Source organism: Oryzias latipes, chromosome 7, assembly GCF_053564925.1.
Source record: "Oryzias latipes strain Hd-rR chromosome 7, Olatipes_Hd-rR_3.1".
Taxonomy (NCBI): domain Eukaryota; kingdom Metazoa; phylum Chordata; class Actinopteri; order Beloniformes; family Adrianichthyidae; genus Oryzias; species Oryzias latipes.
Genome location: NC_136243.1, coordinates 11,568,080 through 11,581,584, shown reverse-complemented (window position 1 = coordinate 11,581,584; position 13,505 = coordinate 11,568,080). Strand labels below are relative to the sequence as shown.

Genomic DNA, 13,505 nt, shown 5'->3' with positions numbered 1-13,505 from the left:
GGGTAAAAGCCGAAAGAGAAAGAAGATATACATTTTATCTGTTTAATTCTAGCATCTGATTATGATTTTAGCCCCAGGGTTTTTTGTGGGGATCTTTTCTACCACACTTGCCGGCTTGGTCGGTGGTTGTTGCTGCAGTTGTCGCCCTTACTGGGGCGGCTGGAGTTGAACATTGCAGCCTCACGGCTGTGAAGTGGACCCCATCGCCGTCCCGGTATGGCTGGGCACCGTGGCGAAAAGTTGAAGTTCAGGAGTTGTTGTTATCAGCCTGGTATGAAAAGTTTCCCAAATACCGTTTCGTCACAGCAGAGCCAAGGCTTAAGTTTCTTTTAGAAGTTACTTTGTTAAGTATTCATTGGGTGTGGGGTCATGTGTTAACGTAGGGGAGTGGGAAGGGTGGCTTGGGTTTTAATTGTAATGTTGTGTATGTTTTTTGTGTAAAATGTTAAAGCGCTTCGAGTTGCGCAAGGCATGAGAAGCGCTTCTTTATAAATAGTTTGATTTGATTTGATATAGGATTTGGGGTTCTTAGAAGCAGCGGATACTTCCTGTTTTGGAACGAGAAGGGGGAGGGGTCACCAGTCCAGTTCTCATATATAGTCGATGCCTGTGATACCTCAAACAATAGCAGGACTACTAAACATAATTTCTATTTTACTCCAATAGTTCTATTTCAGTAAATGATCCTGCTAGCTATCTTAACAGGAGACAGATCAGGGGAAATTCACCAAAGAACAATGGTCCACCTTTTTGGTAAACTAATGTGGACAGCAATTTGGAAAAAATATAGGTTGTGTGTGCCTGGATTTTTCTTGAAACATTATGGTATCTCTGTCTATACATGTGTGTAAACCATTTAGCGCGGGTTACGCTGTCTTTTGGGTTTTGCGCATTGCACAAGCTGATATTCCAATATCGATGTTGTGCAGACATTATATGGATTCCTTAATGAATGTCTTGAGGTCTCCTCTGAACCATAAGAAAGCGTGACGTCAAACCGGGACGTGTGCAGCCCCAAAGGTTTTGACTGCATTATGCGTCTGTGGTGTGATAAGCTGAAGTATTCTACTGGTCAGTTTCGTCAGCTGTGTCCAGGAATGCGAATTCCTTGTGTCTGTGTTTGATGCAGGACAGGACGGGGGTGGGGGGGTCAGAGACCTTCGCTCACAAACAGCAGATTCCCCCTTTCTGACACTCCAGCGACAAAAACAACTGCTTCCTCAGATACGGAGGCGGCCTCTGTTTGTTTGCTTTGCTGCTGCTCGTAAAGTGGAGAGGGACGGCAGGATCGTGGCTGCGCCGCCGGGCCCTGCTGACAGGCTAACAATGAGCGGGGAACAATGGGGCGGATCGGCCCGTCTGGTCTTGTGGAACCAGCTCCTTGTGATGTAATGAGCGATCCCCGTGAGGAAGCGGCAGTCCTTCCCGCTCCTGTTTGTGTCTGACCGTTGGGATGCCTTCAGCCATCCTGCTGATGTCACCCCCACGCTCCAAAATTCCCTCCTGATTTCCTGCTTATCTCATTCTTGTGCATTTCTGCCATTCCGTCATTGTCTCTCTGCATCCGCTTCTTTGGAAATGCTGCCTTTCCCTAGAGTTGGGGAGCACCATTCTGGCTGGTTTTGCTTTTGTTTTTTGTTTTTTCCCCTCTAAATCCCATCTGTCCCTCTGTGCCTCACAGGGTCAGGCGCGACAGAGGAAGAACATGACCAAGTTCCTGGGAGAGAACATCATTCCCACCCCGGACTCTCTCGGACAGCTGGGGGGCTCCCTGCCCAGCGTGGGACCCGGACCCGACCGCTGGAAGAATCGCGCCGCCAGTCGCTTCAGCGGCTTATTCGGCTCCAACGCCGGAGCGGGCTCCTTTGAAAAGGTGATGCACCAAAGAAAAGATAAGAGTGGTTGGGAAGGCATTTAAAAGAAAGCAAAACAGTAACTAGGAGGGGGGGGGTCAGTGGGTATGCAGTGACGGTGAAGTCATTTCCCTTTGGAGTCTCCTGACCTGTTGGCAAGCAGGTTTTCCTCCGAGCACATGTGGAAGAGGAGAGCTTGAAGCTACAGTATCACCGCCTTTACCAACGCGCGATCAAGCGACCACTTTCAATGAAAAAGTCTTCGTAAAAATGGGTATAGGTGTGTTTCGTACTTTCGTATTCAAAACCTGCAAGTTTAAAACATAGCTACACACATTTCTAAGACCTTCTTTGAGTCTTAAAAACGTAACAGTGAACGCGCCTTGAAAGTTAAACCAGGTTGGACTTTGATCAATCAGGTTCTCTTATTTGGTTGGTGATGGTGTCACTTTTAATTCATGGAAGTGCCAAATGTTTGAAAATGAATGATAAAGGAGAAAACAATAATTGTGGGTTCTTCTGGAATTCTATGACACCGAGTCTTTTATAGTTCGGAATAGCAAGTAGCACCAGATTTACACCACTTTGATATTTCGCACCAAGCCTCTTCCGACTGTTGGTGGTGAATACCCGATAGTAAACAGTAGAAAGAGAAGAAGAAAAACCCCTCCCTGCTCATCCAGTGTGAACACCCTATGCTAAATGCATGTTCAAGAACACGCTTTTAGTATTTGAAGCAAGATTTCCATCACTTTGACATTTCACACCAAGCCTCTTCCAATAGTAGGTGGCAGACATGTGCTAGTATCAGGTAGCAACAGTCCAGTGTGAACACCATGGGCTAAAGTCACATGCCTGGAGTGAACATAGCATTAAAAACACTTTCCAACCGAGTTTGGTCAGTTTTGTTGAAAATGGAAAAGAAAAGCTCTTGAAAAAAAAAAAGGCTCCGCCATTTCAAATGAAAGGATCCACATCCAACAGTTTAGATCGGCATGATTTACATTTGAAGATAAAATAAGAGGGAAAAAAGACCAACAATTGTCTACTTTTCAAGTGTGCCGCCTTAATGTTTTCTTTTGTCAATCAGCAGACTGCAGGATCGACCTGTTCTAGAAAGAAAAAATAAATCCCAAAAGGCACACCAAAACCAAACTGTATCGCTTTTGTGGAGCTATTGTTCCCACCGTGGGGCAAAACGACAAGCCAAATTCCCAAGTGTCAAAACCTTTCCCCTTCTCCACGACAATAATCAGGCTTTTATTCTGACAAAGTAGGTCCACACGCCCAGAGGCTGGCCTCCCATTGTATCGTCCACCATCAGCTCCCTTCCTGCACAAAAGCAGATGTCATTACGGAGACACGAGCCGTCAGTCATCCACCAATGCTGCCCCCTCCCCTCATCCCTTAGGGACAGGAATCCCAAGGCGGGACCTTCATCATACACCCAAAGATCCTTGGAAAAGTGCTGCCTAATTCCTCTCTAATGTCGTTTCTCCAAGCTTTAAAGCTCTTGAAAGCTCTCGGCGGACAGAGCTCATTGTCATAACTACATAAAGCCCCGTCAGGTCCAACAAAGACCTGAATAGCAGCTTCTGCTGGGTTGAAATGTCAAGGCACCACTTATTGTGCATGGTTGCTAATAATAGCGAGACTCGGCTTTGCTTACAGTCTAAACTCTACTGTTTTCGTCCTCTCACAGGAGGTGGATCGTCTGGAGCAGCTCCAGAGCAAGCTGGACTCCTACTCCAAGTATGGGCTGCCCAAGGTGCCCTGGCAGCTCTCCTTCCACCAGGACTCCTGGGAGGAAGAGGAGGAGGAGGCCAACCTTATCCTAGAGGACAGCTGGAAGGAGCTGCTGGATGGCCCAGAGGTACACAAACTCACTCGCCTCAGGCTTGTAGTTAAAACGTAACAATCTTTGGAAGATAATAATAATAATACATTTTATTTAAAAGCGCCTTTCAGAACACCCAAGGACACTGTACAGAGTCAAAAGAAAACAAAATAAAATCACAACATGTTAAAAACAATAAATAAGTCAAACTCATTTATAAGAAGTGCATTGCAGTAGTCGAGGCGAGCAGTGACTACACTATGGACGGTGAGGGAGGGGCGGCGACGATTAAAATTGTGTAGATGAAATTATGCAGACCGAGTAATGCTATTGATGTGAGATTGAAAGGATAACGTGCTGTCAAAGATGACACCCAAACTCTTTACCTGAGGGGAGGGGAAAACTGGAGAGGAATCGATGGAAAGTGTAAAATTTGGAACTTTGGAAAGGGTGGATTTGGAGCCTACAAGGAGTAATTCGGTTTTATCGCTGTTAAGTTTGAGGAAGTTTGAGGTGAACCAGGTTTTTATTTCAGACAGACGGGAGGAAAGGGAGGCAGGTGGAAGAGAAGAGTTCGGTTTACTTGACAGATAGAGCTGAGTGTCATCTGCAAAACAATGAAAATCAATGCTAAATTTACGAAATATATTGCCAAGGGGTAATAGGTAGGTAATGAAGAGGAGGGGACCGAGAACAGAACCTTGAGGAACACCAGAGAAAATGAGTGAGGGTTGAGATTCAAAAGAATTCAGTTGGATAAACTGAGTGCAGCTTGAGAAGTATGAGTGAAACCAGCAGAGGGGGAGTGGACTCAGACCAAGAGCTGAAAGTCTGTGAAGGAGGATGGAGTGGGATATAGTGTCAAATGCTGTGCTCAAGTCAAGGAGGATGAGGATTGTTACCAGTCCAGACTGCTGCTAGGAGAAGGTCAGGAGAAGATCCAGGCAGTGGACCAGTACCAATCTGTGGGACAGGTGGTACCTGGCTGCAGAGGGGGAAAAAAACTGCTTATTTTCCATTTTATTTCTAATCTGATTCTGAAGGAAATTGCGTTTTGAAAAACGACAGGATTCTCTCCACCACATCCGACTCATTTTTGATGCACGTCAAGTCACATGTCGAAAATCTATCCGCTACTTTCTTAAAGCAGGCCGCGCCAACCAGTAAATTGAAACCTATAAGCTAGCAAGCTAAAAAAAAACAAATTTGGAAAGTTTCTTTTAGCAGAAAAGAACCAGAGAGGAAACTGAAGAAAAGCATTCAGCTTCAAACTAAAAGAAATCTGCATTTAATAGACAAAAACCAGGAGTCTTTATTGCGACAGTTGTTCACACAGACCATAATAATGCAGAATAGTCGGCTACTAAAGTTGTTCAAATGAGGGATTCATGCTTATTAATACATATAGAAAATCCTGCTGTGGGTGGGGTGGGCGTTCTGTTCCTTGTGTACCTTGTGTGTATTGGAGGAACTGTTGGAGGACTCCACCCAACTTTCTTCTGTCCCTCGCTTTCACCGCTGCCTGTTTGTCTGTAATAAAGCTTATCGCTGAGTCGTGCGGTTGCTGGGAAGAGCTGTAAATGCCGATCTCTGTAATAACACGATTATGGCCCCTGCCTGCTAACGTGTCCATGACATAACCGCTCTTTGCTCCGTTGTCACACCTTTAGCCTTTCTACTGTACATTCCAATCGGAGTTGCTTGCATAACTTAATCTATATTTCTCTGGAGTCTTTGGCTGCTGGATGTTTTTTTTTTTCAGCCGATCCTAAAAAGTATTTAATCCGAAATCTCAAACCCATTTAGTATCAACCGACAATCAAAAGCATGAAGCAGGTTTTCTTATTTTAGAAGAGGAACTATGGATCTGCTCTTTAACTGCCTGAGGTGTACTCCACCTTCACTCTTCAGTGTTTGGGTAGGGTCCAGTGACTCTGTGACCCCAAATGGGAATATAGTGGTCTTAGAAGATATAGATGGATGGTTTAATTTATATCATGCCTGTAGCAAGGTGGCAGAGTGATACCGATAGGAGGCGGCTATTATATTAGAGGGTTATGAGGTGCTTGTTCATCAACCCAAGCTAGAATAAGTCACTGTAGTGAACTTGGGGTAAAGTGACGGCAACCAAAAAGAAATTCCGCCCAGTGGTTGAAAGCTTTTTTTAAGTGTATTTTCCACATTTAGTTTGTTTAACTGAGAAAATTCTATGATAAACTAAGCACAAACTAAGCAAGAAAACTATCAGTTTTGCTTGGATGCTTTGATGATCTGGAGACAACATTGATAATCAGCTTCTGTTAAACATTCATGCAGCCACTTATCTTTATCAGAGCCATCGGGTTGCATCAGTAGAAGTTGTTAAAGTAAACCGAAACCTAATTTCTAGTCACCACGGTTACATGCAAACAAGTATGCAGATCCTAAAAATACATGAACACATCAAAGCGCCTCTTATCCTGATATATTTTTTGATATTTAGGATAAACAATGTTGGAAACATTCTGTCTATAAATCCCTTAGAGAAAGGGTTCAATGCTGCAGATTTGCTGAAGTAAACTGTCCCTCCACTGTATTTTGAAACTTTATCTGAACTCTCAGGACTTGCAGGCTACAGGGCCCATAATGGATTCCCTCAAAAAACAAAAGCATAAATACTTTTATTTTAAGTATTGTGATTAAAAGTCTCTTCCCATTTTTTTCAAATATTTCATTTGAATTTTTTCTAATAAAAAAACAATAATAATAAAAAATAGATAAATACAATTAAAAAAAAAAGAATAAATCAATGAAACGCATAATTACAAATACAAAATATAAGAAAAAAATCTTTTCTTAAACAGGAATTTTTCTTTTTTTAAACACCTGTAAACAGGTCTATTCCGATTATGTAAAATTCTAAAATGTTTCCTAATCACCCATGAAATTCTTCTTTGAAATGCTCAAATCACGTGTAATATGCCTCTAAATTTGGGGGTTTTGTTTCCTTCCTTGGTTGTGTTTATGCAGACTCTGACAAGGCGGCAGTTCCACCAGCAGGAGGCCATTTGGGAGCTGCTGAACACGGAGGCCGCCTACATCAAGAAACTTCGAGTCATCACAGATGTAAGTGTACTCTGCTGAATCAAGTAGATCCGCGCTGTTGTTGTGCAAGAAGCAGATAAGACGCACAATGAGCTTGTTGTTGCTCAAACAAAGCATTGCCTTCACTGCAGTTGGAGGGAGTTCCTGCTCTGGATTTGATAAACCCGGCCGTTTTTCGTGAAATGAATCTGGGATTCTCTTGTGCTCCTCTGCAGCTGTTCCTAAGCGGGCTGCTGAACCTGCAGGAGAGCGGCCTGCTGTCCGAGGTGGAGCCCACCAGGCTGTTCAGCAACATCCAGGAGATCGTGCGCCTGCACACCTCCCTGTGGAACCAGGTCATGCTGCCCGTGCTGCACAGGGCCAGGGAGGCCCGGGCCTTGCTGGACCCCACGCTCCTGTACGACGGCTTCAGGACGGTCAGTTGTGTTCAAAAACGGAATTCTTGGCGTTCTGAGGCGGCGATGACTCTGACGGCCGCCTTTGTTGATGGTTTTAGTTTGACACGCGGTTCCAGCCGTACATCCGCTACTGCATGGAGGAGGAGAGCTGCATGGAGTACATGCGCACGCTGCTCAGGGACAACGAGCTCTTCAGGAAGTACATCACGGTCAGTTCTCTGCTGCCTCATCAGAAAGCCAGTTTCAGACCCCCCCTAAGCCACTCCCCACCCTCACACCTGACCTTTAGCCTTTGCCCCCCCCTCCCCGGTTTCTGGTGCTGAACTTCTTGTTTTTGTCTGAACCAGTGGGCGGAGACTAAAAAGCAGTGCAACCGGCTGAAGCTGGCCGACATGTTGGCGAAGCCTCATCAGCGGCTGACCAAATACCCCCTCCTGCTGAAGAGCGTCTTGAAGAAGACGGACGAGCTGTCGGCGCGGGACATCGTCAGCAGCATGGTACGGTGGGAGGAGGTCTGCGGGCTGCGTTGGCTGCTTTCTGTGCGCATGTGAACAGCCTTTCTGCTTTCAGGTGGTGATGGTGGAGAGCTTCATCAACAGCGTGGACTCCCAGATGCGACAGCGGCAGGAGCGGCAGAAGCTGGCCACCATCTCTGCGCGCATAGACTGCTATGAGGCCGTGGAGGGCAGCAGCGAGGAGGTGGAGAAGGTAAGGCGGCAGTACTGACCAGTGGTCGTCAACCTTTATCCCTTGGAGGCGCGTTAACGTTGGGAGTGGGGTCATCTGGACCCCACAAGATAGTACAGGGGTTATTCAGACCACAGACTGGTTTAGTGTCACACAGTATTTTTACGGACCGGTTTGTACGAGGCTAAAGTTCATTCGTTCGTTCATTCATTCATTCATTCATTCATTCATTCATTCATTCATTCATTCATTCATTCATTCATTCATTCATTCATTCATTCATTCTTTCATTCTTTCATTTTCTATTCCGTTTTTCCCTTTCGGGTTCACAGGGCTGCCGGAGCCTATCCCGGCCAAGTTGGGGTTTAATTATTTTTAAGCTTCTGGTTTCCAAAATAATCTACATAGAATATAGTTTTAAAAGACGATCTGAAAATGTCTGGGGATATTTTAGAAATGATGAATATTCAATGAAACAAAGTTGTTGAATTGTAAAAATTGTTCCTGATTTGTAAAAATGTAATAAAGGTAACATTAGTGGCTCTTTTTTTAACAATGATAACTCAGTCCAGGCTCTGATTATCTTTAAAGCAAAGAGATTGCCGTATTTTCCCCACTGTGGGGAGTACCGGATTATAAGGCGCATTAACTCTTGTGCTATTTTATGGGGTCCAAATGACCCCACCCTTACATTGATGTGTTATCCCTACCATGATAAAGGTGGAAAAATTTCATGTAATCCATGGACACCAGTCAAGATCACAAATCATTGAAGAAAAAAGGTTCAGCGCACTGTCTAGTGGGTCTAGATGACCCAACTCCCAATGTTAAAGTGCCTACGATAGCACAAGGGTTAACCAGGAAAGAGTCACGGATAAGTTCATCAGTCAGTCGCACTGTAGAACTAGTTCATGGCATTCTACATGTTAGCTACGTTTGCAAATTCACAATACCTGTAACTCCAAACCTTGTTAGTAACACGTTAAAAAAAAAGCACAGTCCGACACCGCTACACATTAACGGAGTTAGCGTATTTACAATAACACCCAACCTTGTTTGCAACACGTTAAAAAAAAACAACAGACTGTGACCACAAAAACAAACATTACTGTGACTATGCTAACTCCAAAAATTTTGTTTTTGGTTTTGGCTCCAAAGTTTTTGGTTCCTGACAGCTAACAAGTGTGTTATTTTACATAGCAGATCACCTCCATAAGTTAATTTTATTATAGTTATATATAACCAATAAATGCATTTTGCAAGAAATTTTTTTCTGCCTTTTTTCGTACCGAAAAAATACCGAAAATGTATCGAACCGAGACCAATGAAATTCTGAACCGAACCAAATTGGGATTTTAGTGTACCGTTAAACCCCTAGTATTTACAGTACCCAACCTTGTAGGCAACAGGTAAAAAACAGACTGATACCGCTAAAACAACATTACTGTGACAACGCAAACTCCAAACCTTGTTTGCAACACGTAGAAAAAAACAGACTGACCTCTTAAAACCGCTCCAACATCAGTAAACACAACCAGAATGAATCCATCCAGCCTGCATCCCGGGCTCCCAGCACCCGTCGAGGCTCGAGGTAAAATTGGAGGCTTCACGCTCTTCCCGTCTTCTTTTAGATCCTCAAAGAGTACAACCGCTTCGATCTGATGGCTCCCATGAGGGGAACGTCGCCAGAGGAGACTCGACAGCTGCAGCTGGAGGGAGCGCTGAGGATGAAAGAGGGCAAGGACAGCAGGGTAAAAGCACACCACTCCCTATAAACACTCCATTATCGCTTACCTCTGCCAAGAAGCTACACCTGCTTTCAGTCTGTTGCCTCATATTTCACGTTTAAAATGTTTACTTTTTTTTTTTAAAAGCTGTCCCAACTTTACATACAATTCAATTCATTTCCTGCTCAGATGGACGTCTACTGCTTCCTGTTCACTGACCTGCTGCTGATTACCAAACCGGTGAAGAGGCTGGAGAAGGTTAAGGTTATCCGCCAGCCCCTCCTCATCCACAACATCGTCTGCAAAGAGCTGAAAGATCCTGGTAAGAGTTCTGCTGCTGGTCCGACTGTGACGGCCGGGATTACCTAAACTTTTTGTTAAAGACTGAAGCAGGAAAGTTTAATTTCATGCCTTTTTTTTGTCCCTTAAGGCTCCTTTATCCTCATCTACCTCAACGAGTTCAACAGCGCTGTGGCGGCCTACACTTTCCAGGCCAACAGCGCCACTCAGGGGCGATGCTGGATCGATGCAATCTACAACATCCAGGTTGGTAAAACAGAAATGGTTCATATTGTTTTTAGCTCTGAAATGGCTCAGATTGTAAAATGTGCTTCCTGGGTTGTTTTTCCAGAATCAGCTGCAGAGGCTTCGCAGCGAGGAGGACCTGCGGCGGCAGCAGCGCCCAAGGAGCTGCTCCGGGGTGGACGTTGACGATGAGAGCAGCAACTCCACCACGAGTTCCCCAATCCTGCAGCATAAAGAGCAGCAGAACTCCAGGTACATTTACAAATTCCTCAATAACGGAGCGTGCTGAGACCCGCTATGCGTTGGCGCATGCATCAGAGGGTTTTCGATTGACCGTTTGGCATGTCTATCAAGACGTATTTCAGAGCGAGGCTGATGGTCATGTAAATAAATGAATAAATCTATTTTTCTTGTATCTTTGATGGCCTACTATCCCCCGGCACTTCCATCACGCTTGACCGGTTGATCGCGATTGATGTATCGGACGGTCTTGCCTTAAGAAGCGCCCATCAAAAAAATCAATAGTAAATGTGATCTTTAAACCCTGCCGTTGGCTTTGGGACAAGTTTAAAGAACAAAAGAGCTAAAGTTTTTGTGTTTCAAATAATTTTGAAAAGACCTGATTTTCCAAAAATGCTTGATCTGACTCATGTGTTGTTTAGGAAGTAAAATAAATGTCTCTTGCAGTCATTCAGACGGCTCCACTGAGACGCTGTCGGTGATGGACATGGAGGAGCGAAGCGAGCCCCCGCCGCCCCCCAGCATAAACATCGAGGAACCCGGGGATAAGTCTCCTCTGTCTGACAGCTCAGACCTCCAGAGTTCCCCCCAGCTGAACGGTCTGGAGGTAGAGGGGCTGGACGCTCAGTGCCGGTCTCTCTCCATGGACAGCGCCTACGGTACCCTCTCCCCGGGATCGCTCTCTCGGGAGCTGCAGCCGCCGCCCGGCCCAAGTGAAGGGGAGGAAACCGAGGAGGAGGACGGAGATCGAAGGAGTAAGGGAGAGGAGCAGGGGGAGGCGGTAACCGAGGAGCTGGATGATGAAGAGGAGGAGGTAGAGGAGGAAGAGGCCGCTCTGGGGTCTCAGGCGTCCGTTGCTCTGTCCAGTAAACCTCGCCGGCGGCCTCACATTCAGTCAAAGCTGCAGTGCCCACAGCGGCTGTCCGCGCTGTCACGCTCCGAGGACAACCTCCTGCAACGTTTCCACGGCGACGCCCCCATCTCTCATGCACACTTGGTCAGCTCCGCCTCCAAGGAATCAGAGCGCAGGGACATGGACTCATCCCTGCTGGCGCACAGCAGGAGCCTGTCTGAGCTCTGCCAGGACGGCGAGGACAGCGACCTCGGCCAGTCAGACGACGGCTTGAGCATGAGCTTGCCCTCAAACGAACTCAGAGCGAGGCTGAGCCGAGGCACGGCGCGGCACCGCCACAAAGCGCCCAGCGGATCTTGCGAGTTTGCAGGCTCCGATTTAGTGTCCACTCCCCCTGGCTGCTTGGTGAAGACGGCGAACGACGATTCGGGGGAAACGCCCCCCATCAAGAGGAAGTCTTCACCCCAGCAGCACAAGAAGCTGACGCTGGCTCAGCTGTACCGAATGCGCACCACTCTGGTCCTCAACTCCACGCTGACGGCGTCGTAAGTCTTTGCTCCTACACCCCCTTCAATTATTTTCTGCCTCTCATGCTGCGTTTACACCGGGCTCGGAAACGCCCCTTCAAGCAACCATTTATAATGAAAAGTCTATAGAAATGGACGCATGTGCACATTTCAGTGTTCACGTTCAAAACTTGCGAGCGTGTCTCACTCCGTCTCTTTGTTTTTTCAGGGAGGTGTAACCGCTCGCCCAAGCAGCCGAGTGGACCTCACCAGGGACGCTTGAGGACAGACTGAACTTCTTAAGACACAGATGCACTCTCTCTTTAGTACTCCCCCCTCCCCTCTAACATTTCAACATTTAAAACACTTCTTTTTGGCATTTTGCTGTTGCTTTCTTGAACTTCTGGGCGGGAGGGGGGAGGCAGAGAGGTGTTAACTGCTTGCACTTTGCAACAGAAGTAGCATTGGTGGGGGGGGACATGCGGGCGGACCGGGAGGAGACCAGGTGACAGGTGGAGGTCTGACACCCTCAACCCCCGCGCTCTGTGCAGGAGGAGCTGAAGGCTGCACTTCTCCTCAATCCTGCATTAAAAAGCGCAACGCCAAATCTTACAAACAAAAACTAAAAAAAAAAAAAAAAAATTTTGCAAGATCAACTTTATGACTCCTGATTTGTTTCTGCAAAAGACAGAAAGAATTGCACAGCGACTTTGGTTATTCAGATTAGACGCGTCATGGACGTCGTCATGGCGATTTGTGTTTGTGTGGATGTTCGAGTGATCCTCCACTCCTGACTGAACCAAAATGATTTCCTGTGAGATTTCCAAAGATGGTAGAATTTAAAGCCCATCATAAAAAAAATAAATAAAAAAAAACAGCTGTCAAATTCAGCCGATCGCATTTCAGCTCCCATACTCAATGCCCCGCCCCCCAGCAGACTCCTTCTGTTACTAGTTTTTGGTTTTGTTGAACTCACGAGTCGCACATTCTGATGTATTCTCTGCATTCTACATCACGACAGCTTTAAAGCCTCGAGGCTCTGGAGAAGAAAACTCACAAAGGTCTGAGTTTAACTTTGAAGAAAGTTGATTTCCATTCTCCTAATAATTTACATCAGTTCAACCTTTTGGATCAGCAATCTTTGCTCCAAACAAACCCCAAACATGGGTTAACTCTGTTTACTTTCCTTTTTTTTTTTGTCTGTCATATTTATTAAGCCTGCTATGTTTTATATATAAGATATTGTTTATATTATTTGCTTTCATGATTTGTAAATGTGTTTTTCTGTTGATGTAGTCTTAATAATTTTTTTTGTCTGTTCAGACATTAATGTATTATAAACCAAAATGGTGTGTTTTGACAGGAGCGGCTTCAAAGTGTCTTGTGAAATAATAATAATAATAAAAAAAAGCAAAAATACAGTGTGGTCTGATTATTAATTGACTGGTGGGGTGGGGTTGGGGGCACATCTTGTAAAGCAGGATCTGCACAAAAGTTGCTGGAGGAGTGTCAGTTCATCAGATAGCCACTAGGAGGCGTTTTGCAGAAACTTGACAGATGTGCCAGAATTTCTTCACTACTAACTACATAGTGCACTATATAGTGCATCTCTGCGGGGGGAAAAACCCCAGTGTTCATCGATATTTACGCAGCCCGTGACCTGACATGGGTAAAATAATAAAATATCTCATTCCCACAAATTAATATCTCGTTCCCACGAAATAATAATTATTTCGTTCGCACAAATTTATGCATGGGAACGAGATATTAATTTGTGGGAATGAGAGATTTATTA

The 13,505-nt window shown here is 45.4% G+C and overlaps 1 protein-coding gene across 5 annotated transcripts in view; it reads left to right on the top strand.

Annotated features, from left to right (window-relative positions):
* Positions 1–13,129, top strand: part of plekhg5b (pleckstrin homology domain containing, family G (with RhoGef domain) member 5b) — a 90,801-nt gene extending 77,672 nt beyond the window's left edge. For 4 of the 5 annotated variants that reach the window (XM_023956883.2, XM_078950223.1, XM_023956881.2 and 1 more), the window contains 13 exons: positions 1,682–1,873; positions 3,556–3,726; positions 6,700–6,795; positions 6,990–7,190; positions 7,271–7,381; positions 7,520–7,669; positions 7,743–7,880; positions 9,491–9,610; positions 9,776–9,908; positions 10,017–10,132; positions 10,218–10,363; positions 10,799–11,749; positions 11,940–13,129. In XM_023956883.2, coding sequence (XP_023812651.1) covers positions 1,682–1,873; positions 3,556–3,726; positions 6,700–6,795; positions 6,990–7,190; positions 7,271–7,381; positions 7,520–7,669; positions 7,743–7,880; positions 9,491–9,610; positions 9,776–9,908; positions 10,017–10,132; positions 10,218–10,363; positions 10,799–11,749; positions 11,940–11,949 — 2,535 coding nt within the window. In that variant the 3' untranslated portion in view covers positions 11,950–13,129. Of the gene's footprint in view, positions 1–1,681; positions 1,874–3,555; positions 3,727–6,699; positions 6,796–6,989; positions 7,191–7,270; positions 7,382–7,519; positions 7,670–7,742; positions 7,881–9,490; positions 9,611–9,775; positions 9,909–10,016; positions 10,133–10,217; positions 10,364–10,798; positions 11,754–11,939 lie in introns of those variants that run through there. The other variant, XM_023956882.2, reaches the window with a different exon arrangement.
* The last annotated feature ends 376 nt before the right edge of the window (positions 13,130–13,505 follow it).